Source organism: Phaethon aethereus (assembly GCF_964289735.1).
Source record: "Phaethon aethereus genome assembly, chromosome: 5".
NCBI lineage: Eukaryota > Metazoa > Chordata > Aves > Phaethontiformes > Phaethontidae > Phaethon > Phaethon aethereus.
The window spans coordinates 39996094-40004995 of record NC_138579.1 but is presented as its reverse complement, the minus strand read 5'-3'; the positions used below and the strand labels follow the sequence as shown (position 1 = coordinate 40004995).

The 8902-nt window shown below is 46.5% G+C and overlaps 1 protein-coding gene across 1 annotated transcript in view; it reads left to right on the top strand.

Annotated features, from left to right (window-relative positions):
- Nucleotides 1-2088: 2088 nt before the first annotated feature.
- The window catches only part of LOC309405893 (deubiquitinase DESI2-like), a 54503-nt gene continuing 47689 nt past the window's right edge, over nucleotides 2089-8902 (top strand). The window contains exon 1 of the mRNA XM_082000834.1: nucleotides 2089-2232. Coding sequence (XP_081856960.1) covers nucleotides 2194-2232 — 39 coding nt within the window. The 5' untranslated portion in view covers nucleotides 2089-2193. The remainder of the gene's footprint in view (nucleotides 2233-8902) is intronic.

Genomic DNA, 8902 nt, shown 5'->3' with positions numbered 1-8902 from the left:
CAAACTGCTTCTGAAGGCCCAGGCTGCTGAGCCAGATGGTTAATGGCACCTAAGAGGGAAGTTGGAGTTGGTGGGTTGATGGGCCAGCGGGGCAGTCAGGTGCTGGCCCAGCCCCTGTGCCATGTGCGTGGAATTGCTTAGCCGACCCATGGAGTGACTAGCCCAGATGAAACTCATGTACTGGAGTCCCTGGCATGCTGCATGCCCAGGCCCAAGCCGTGGCTTTGCCCTTGCAAAGTGAAAAGTGTATACCATTAGGGCAAAGCAGTTCTGGGACTACTTTGGTACTGGCTGGGGGAAAAGTTTTATGTCTGACTCTGTCAGGCTGGCACTTAGCTATGCAGGACATGGACTCACTTTCCTTTTGTGCTGCCTGCACCACAAATCCTCCTGCATGCTGCATAACAGATCATTTACAAGGCTGCAGCTCTCTGTCTTTGCCGCCCTGACAAAGGGAGGTGAGCCCTGCTCCTGGACGGTATGGTTTGGTTCCCATGTGGCTGAAGACAGTATCGGGAAGGGCTGGGGCATGCTGGGCTGTGCTGATGTAACGGGCTCCCTGCAATTTTCATTCAGATCTGGTTGGCTGTGAGCCGGCACAGAGCCTCAGATACGCCTCCAACTCGGATGAGGTCATCGCTGCTTCCCCCCCCCCCCCCCCCTTTTTGGGCTGCTTCAGAAAGACTCTGTGGTGTCTGAACGTTTAAGGTCAGCGTGCTAATTCACACACCACCGCAAATCTCTGGGTGCAGAAATCCTCTTCCCTCGACCACCGCCTCCCGGCTGCACCCTTTCACAGCGCTATCACAGACCCTGCTCTCCCTTTAAAGAGAGAGGAGGAGCAAAAGGAAGATGACTTTACCGCAGTGGATTTTATAATTGACTCTCGCATCCAGGTCAGAGGGAAGTGTTTGCTGGCAAGACAGAGCTGCCCGGGCCTGACACGAGAGCAGAGTACCTTCAGGACAGAAGAAACTCCAGACCCTGCCGCTGCCAGAAGTGAAACTACTCGCCCTGCCCAGCCGCTCCGTCCCTTCCCCGTCCTCCCACCGTGTGCCGTGCAAAGATGCATCCAGCCAGTAGAGGACGGGGTAGGTGCCCCCGGCTATCAGTCAGTAGGGGCTGCCCGACTCGGGACGAGCTGATCCCGAAATAAGGACAGATCCTGGCGGAGAGCAGAGCACACACAGCTGGGAGTGCCCAGCCCCGGCCCCGCACCGTGCCTGGAAGCATCGCCCGCTCGGCATCTTCCTGCTTGCAGCCCCGGCGCAGGATAATCTCGGGCTGTCTCCCGCGGAGAACTGCCCGTTAACTTCGGCGCCGACGCCAGGTCTGCCTGCACGGCTGTGGGCAGGATGAGGGTTGCAGGATCCCCCCTCTGCCCCGGGGGCAGCCAGCCCCTTCCTCTTCCTCATCCCATCGCCGAGCCCCGCGCTGGAGCCCTGGTGGCACAGCCTCTTCGCGATGTCCTGCCAGGGGCGGAGAGCCCTCCCCGCAGCGCCTGAGCGCGGCCCGAGCCCCAGCACCGCGGACAGCTCCCGGCCGCCGGCGGGCCGAGCCCCAGCACCGCGGACAGCTCCCGGCCGCCGGCGGGCCGGGGCCGGCGCGCGGGTGCCGCCGGGCTCTGCCGGCAGAAGGGATACCGGTGCCCAGCTCCGGACCTGCTCCTTGCCTTGGTGTCCCGGTTTATTGCGTATTGCTGGCAGCTCTCTGCTGTCGAAGCACGCCGCTCTGCCGAGAAGGGCGCCAGGAGATCCACACATACATACTACCAACCGCCTCTCTCGCGGAGCCAGAAGAGGGCTTATTGCTGGGCTCGGAGTCTGTTTGTCTTCTGTGCATCGGGATTAACAAGCTTGGACGGTGCCTGGTTACAGTGGTTTATGAGTCTATGGACCCCAAGGTGTGCTACAGAGTTAGAAAGAAACATTGGATCTGTCGCACTGTTGGAGGGGTAAAATAAATCCTATACAACCAGCAAACCCAGCTCAAGGCTTCCTGCCTCCTTGCAACCAACTTTACCCCCCCGACCACGAGAATTCCCTCCTTTCCAGCTCCCTCCATGCTTCTTTGGAGACTGTAGGATGAGGCATTTCCTTCTATCTGGCTCAGGGTAAAAGCATACCCTGGGGGCAGCAACACACATCTGGCAAGGACTGAAAGTTTTTAATCCAACCTCTACTGCAATCAACAATGGCAAATGAACCAGTGATTCTGAATGTTTATGACATGGTGAGTATGAATCAGTACTGATGGGGGGAGTAGCGGGGCCGGGTGGGAGTTTGTGCTTGGAGTCAGGCATTGTACCAAGAGGAGCCAAGCACAGATCCTCAGGGAGGCTGATCCCCACAGCCCCAAACTCCTCATCCAAGCATGTCATGTCCTGCCTGTCAGAGATGATGCTGACCCTGGCTTTTTTCTTTGAAATGTTTAGCCTATTGGACCAGATTACATGTAAAGCTGTGCCTGATTTTCTGCAGGGTCTTTCAAGAGCAGCACTGGCTGAGGGGAGGGCTTTTTAATTTTCAGTGTCCCAGTTAAGTAGGAGATGTGATCACCTCTCTCTCTGTTGGAGCTAATTGTCCTTTAATTTTGAGTGAGCAAGCACTGCCAGGCTGTGGGGAAGGGGTCAGGATTTCATCCAGGGAGGGGAAACAACTGTAGGACTGCAGTAAGGACATAGTTTTTAGGCTAATAATCTGGATCAGTCCTTCATATGCATATGATTGTAGCTAATAATTTTCTCTGAAGGTTAATTGCAACAACAGGAGTAAGAAATTGTCTGAACTGGAGCAGTTTCAGCACAGGGAGGAGCACAGAGATATGCTGGTCGGCAATGTTTCCTGAAAGTTCATAGTGTAGCAAGTGGCTTTCCTTGCCTTCCTCTTGCAAGGGGGAATGTGAATGGGGAATTATCTGTGCTAACAAATCAGAAGATCCAAATCCTAGCCTTGACACAAGCTCCCAGAGAGAGGAAGGCTTGGCACAACTTGTTTGCTTTCTGGTCTGACACAAGCTCAGGAGAGGCACGTTCAGATGAGGAACATTTTGATGATGATTATGTACTTCCCCTCCATTTTTTGTTTATGAGCTAATGATAAAAAAAAAAAGTAGTTTTCAGATCTTCCAAAAATTTAGTGAACTTTGCCCAGGCACTGACTGAGTTCTAAACACCTAGCTCCAGGCCTTTAAGATTATGGCATACATTTGCTTTTTGTCATCAGTCAGTGACAACTTTCAACGGGAAGCCCACAGAATAGTGTGCGTTTCCCTTTTGGGGGAATCCAGAGAATAGACACCAAAGAGATTAGAAGTGGGTTGCTGTCAGTGTCAAACCTCTCCTTATTACAAAGATTAAGTGATCTTTTGTTGACTAAAAAAGCTGGGCTGTTTTCTGAGGGAAGGAAGAGTGGTAAGGGCTATTTAGGTAGGACTGTATCTGTATTGAAGGACATTCTGAAAAGCACGGATACAATGGCTTGAAGCTGCCTTTCCAGAGCTATTATTGGTAAAATTCAGCAAGTTGTTTTAAAATCCTTCCCTAGACTTTGGTCTTGAGTGTTTAATGGTCAGTTGCCTGGCAGTCTGAACTGTGAACTCCCCCAAGCTGTTCTTCAACCAACAGGTCTGGTAACCCAAGCAGGTGGTAGCTGGTGCAAGGGACTGACATTGCAAATGCACACACAAGAGTTTCTCATTAATCCTTTGAGGAAGGAATAGGGATTGTGTTGCACTTTTATTATATCCACTGTCTTCCTTGCAATTTTTTTAGTTTGTTCTGCAGCAGGGTGTGGCCTGAACTTTTCCTCTCTCAGTCACTGTTGAGCTGTCCCAAACCAGTGAATAATTTGCTACTGAGTTGAAGAGATCCAAATACTGTATGGATGTGGTCTTTGCCTTTTTTTTGTGTGATTGACACCAAAGATGAAGCCCAAAGGAATTATGGGAGAAGGGACTTGCCTTTCATGGTCACTGTGTTCTGAGATGGACACCCAGACACAGTGAACTGAATTGAGGTCATCAGTTTAATTCAGACTGAGTAATTTTGGTGCTTAGCAGGCCATGAAAACCTTCATGTGTGAGTACTAACTCCATGGGTTAACCACAAGTTAGTGCTCTGTACATAGAAACTGTTCTATTTTCATATAGCATCTGTTTGACTACCACTGAGTCACCTCTAGTTCAAGTTCTACATTATGATTATTGAGGCTACATGCTTTTCCATCACTGCTATGGTTTTAACACCATGGAGTTTGGAAGGCAGCCATGCAAAATCTGCACTTTGTTACACTGTGGTGGGGAATTGCGGGGGAACTGGGAAATGAGCACATTTGCTTGAATGACTGTTGGAAAACTAGTCTCAATGGAAAAAAAAAGACAGCTGGGGATAACAGTTAACTGGATGTAAAGCTCTGCTTTCCTGACAAGGAACATGACCCCTGTATGACATCTCGAAGCACTTACACTGCAGGAAAGCTTACCTCTAGGGCAGAAGTTCAATTACGGGCTTTGTGCAGCTATGAAATACCCACTCTGTGTAGTCAGTCTTGTGTATTCAAAGATTATATTGTGTAGTCTTGTGTATTCAAAGATTGTAGCCATTTATCCTTTTACCCATTGCATATGTAAAAGGCTTTTTTAGGAAAAAAGTCCTTCTATTTAATGAGTTGCTTTGCACAAATAGCTGAAGCATGTAGATCTATTTGTGGACTTATTTTCTTCAACATAATGTAATTGAGCAAAAATCACTGGGTATTCCAAGTGTTTAAAATATCATCATCAAAAGCAACTTCCCTCACCTTGAGCATGCAGCGTGATTATATCCTGGTTTATCTATTGCTAAAGAGCTTGTAGACTTGCAAAACAGACAGGGCAGGAGAGCTTTGTTGCTCAAGCAGGACATTTTAAAGAGTGAATATGCAGGATACTGCACTCTGATTTAAGGTGTAAGTGTGAACACAGAATAACAACATGGATCAGGGGTTTGATCATGGATGAATCTCTTTCCCAATCTGAGTCCATCTCTCGCATGGACTTACTCTAAGCCCAACACTGTTCGGAGACCTGCATGAGATAACTGGGTCAATAAAATCTACGACAGAGTTTGCTCTGATCAGTCAGTTATCACTTTGCCTTCAGAGGGATAAATCAAATTCTCCTTCATAACTTGCAGTTCTCTTCCCTCCACTCTGCCTTAATAAGCTGTTTATCATGGATCAGATCTTACTTAGATCACAGGGCTGACTTTCTTCAGCCAGGATATCATCCTGTTTCCTCATTGCTTTAAGTCTTTGTGGCTTACTTTGGAATAGTTGACTGACTTAATCACTGTACATTAATAAATGTTGCCTACTTAAATCAGACAGAAGAGTAACTGCAGTTATTGCCTAGTTTTAAATCTTTAACAAGCAGGCTAAACACATTCCACTAAAAATAGTTCACTTGGCAGAGATTCAAGTTAGGGGCTCTCATAATATTTTCAGCTTATTGCGTAGCACATTCATGCTATCAAATTAAAAGCAAAGGTATCTGCATCACTGCTGTCCCTCTTTTATTGCCGATATGGTTGTCCTGAATTTCCACTGTCTTTGCAGCTGATAACATACAGAACTGTCATTTTGATCTACTGGTATTTTTGCTTACTCTTTATGCTGGGGAAAATGAGCCCCTGAGATCTGCTGCTGAGGAGAATGAGAGCCCTGGTCAGCAGGGAGCCAGGGATCAATGATGTAGGGTCTGTTTAGATGAGAGGGGTGAGTCTCTTTCTCAGCTTTGTCCCACTGTTATTCCATTGATTCCACTGACATTACTCGTCATCCTCTCTGAAGTGAATGAGAGGGAAATAAGATTCAGGTCCCTGTAGACGCACTAGCTCTAAGATTTTTCCCTGTGACTTCCAACCTCAGAGGGGTAGCCAAAATGTAATTATTTATAATGGTCCTCCCATATTCTTTCAGTTCTTTATATGATTTATATAATTTGTCAGCTAAATGGCTGGAGGCCAGTGGCTGATGGCAAAGGGTGGCCCTGCACGTGACTGGCTGGGATCTCTCTTGCTTCACTGATCAGTGGGTGTTGGTGTCATTGATTTGATTTCTCCATCACACCACTGAATGGATCATCCAAGTGGCTCTAGCAAAAAACCAAAAACAATAGCATTCTTGACTCCACGGCAGTGATAAAAGCCCCTGTTTTGTGTTGGTGTTATTACAGCAAGCAGCCTGTGCTGAAGTAGGGGTGGCATTTTGGGCTGAGGATGTAAAAGCTTATAGTCATGGATGTAGTTTCTAAGAGTTCCAGGAACATGAATCTCACTCCGGATTTTTATTGGTGTGGTGGAACAGAGCATCCTGGGAGGCTGCATCTGCACAGAGGGCAGCATTTCTGGGGAGGGAGAGAAGGAGGAAGGTGGTGTTACAAGCCATAAGGGTTTGTAATGAGTTTATCTTCCCCTGAGAGAGTGGAGAAGTATTTTCAGTTGTACTACCAAGAAATATTGACCCATGCTCTGTGTAGCCAATTAGCTTATGCTCTCCCAGCAGAGGCTGATCAGAAGATAATCACAGCCTGTGAGTAGCTTAGGTGGGGAGAAGAGCTTTGATGAGGTTGTTTCCGTCTGGATCTGCAAATGTCTGTCATTGTATAGTTGCTTCTACACAGAGCTGGGCTCAGGGACTGAGGGCTGACTGTGTCTAGAAGCAGAAGTTGCAAGCAGCAGTCTGGCTTTTCTGTCAATCCCAGGAGGGAGAGAGGGAGGATTTTTGGACAAGCAGTTTTGGTGTGGGAACCTGTATGTGGGACTCTGCAGCAGACCCTGGGACAGGGTGAAAGTTTGGTCATGTTTATTTTAAGTGCTCTGAGAAAGGCTTGTGAGAGAGTTCCTGCATGAAGATGACACACCAGCTACCTGTGAGGAAAGGCATAAAGATAGAGGGTCTGCATGGCCACAGAAGAAATGCATAAAACTTTAGTGCTTTAAGCCAACTTCTCTGACACAAAATAGTATTATGGAGGTGGGAGTTACTTTTTCTTTTGCTCTTTTCAGCTCTGTCATTTTCAGCATTTTGCTTTAACATCCATGGCTCACATGAGATTTGGAGTTGATAACCTGTGTGTTCCACTGAAAACCAGCACAGACTAACCATCCTAGCATCCCTTTTTGGCTTCCTGTGCAAGTGGAGAAGAGAGAGTAAGACTCATGGCCACTATAATTAAACGCTTTGGGTCTGAAGGAATAGAGGTGCTTTGTACCTCTAGCTTTAGTAGATAAGGAGCCTTTGAGTCTATTTTAGAAGGATTGCAAGCAAAGCACTTCATTCTGTGAAGTGATTGTTTTATGCACAGACTAGATCATGGAGCATTTTATTATCTCTCTGGAGGAAAGAATAAGTCTAGTTACTCAGAAGAATGTCAACATGTTTGTGATTACTGTTAGTAGAGGTTTCATGCTCTCAGCTCACTTTGTCAGAAGAGTGAGAAATCCTATTGCAGGTGGTGGTACCATCTCTGCACTACTTGTTACTTGTTTGTGAGCTGCTATGTGTGGAGAAGCGCAGCATCACCTGACTCGATTTGGTATTCCAAGAAGCCACTTGGAAAGCAAGGGGACTTTTTTGTCAAGCACGTTGATAGCTGTGGAGTTTCTTGCTGTGATGAGCTGAAGAGATGCTCTAAGTCAATAGATGAACTTGTGGCCCTGAAAGATTAAGTGATAGAGAGTCACTGGGATCTCTGCTTTCTTTTTCCTGCTTCGTATGTTGGCCAAGCTGAATGTATTTAACAAATGAAGAGCAAAATGCAAAATACTGCCTTTGGGAGATTTTAATTAAATTCTGGCAACTCCATACATATATATATATATATAAAAATATATATATAAAGTTGTTCTGAAACAAAATCACCACTTTTTAAAACACATTAAATGAAATGTTTTGACTCTTCCTTAAACTATTTGCCAATCATCTCTGGCCAAAACTATTTGCCAAATCTGAATCATTTCAGTTCTCTAAAACACACGGTTCACTCAAAAGTTTACCATGTTCTTGGAAGAGCTTGGTAGTTATATCATATTCTTATTTATTCTGTGGTCACCCTCAAAGCTCATAAGTATTCCCTCTTCTGTGAATAAGCTCCAGCTAAGGAACATTTGGGGTTTCTTCTCTTCTTCGCAGGCTTTGTTAGGTCAAAGGTAAATCCATAAATTGCTGAAGGAAAAGGGGAAGGGGTTTGTCTTAGGATTTTACTTTATCACTGACTCTACATTTAACATTAACAAGAGCCTTGTTCTGCTGCCTTCAAACCATAACAAGTATAGCGTACTGGGTAACAAAACAGAATGGTGAAGTAGCAGCTGCCTGGTGTCTAGCAGTGGGTTTCCCCACAGCGCTATAACATGGCCTACAGAAGTGCTAAACTGTCTTTGTTTCTAAGAGTGGTTGAACGTAGTGCCAGTCACAGGCGGTAGTGTGAGGGATCAGGGAGATCTCAGATGCTTGTTCTCTGGGCCTTCCTGGAGCTTTTAACTGGCCTTCTATGCTGTTTTCTTTGTAGTACTGAGTTTTGACTATGCTTATGCTGCATAATAGGTCCGGGGTTTACAACCAGTCAGGCATAGTAATGGTCCTGCTGCAAAATCTGTAACAGTAATGTCATACTATGGTATTTGTTATTACGGGACCAAAAACTCTCTGGGAGGACTCTTGGTTAGAGGCCAGAGAGACCGGATAGACCACTGCTGTGAAGGAGAGAAGAGGCAGAGAAAGCTGCTCTCACTGGGTGTCAGCGGAGTCCTGAGCACAAAATATGAGAGGGCCATCCAGACTGCTTCACTTTTCTTGGATGCAGCATTTCCCAGTGCAAATGCTCTTGACTTGAAAAAAAACCCCAAACAATAAATAAAACA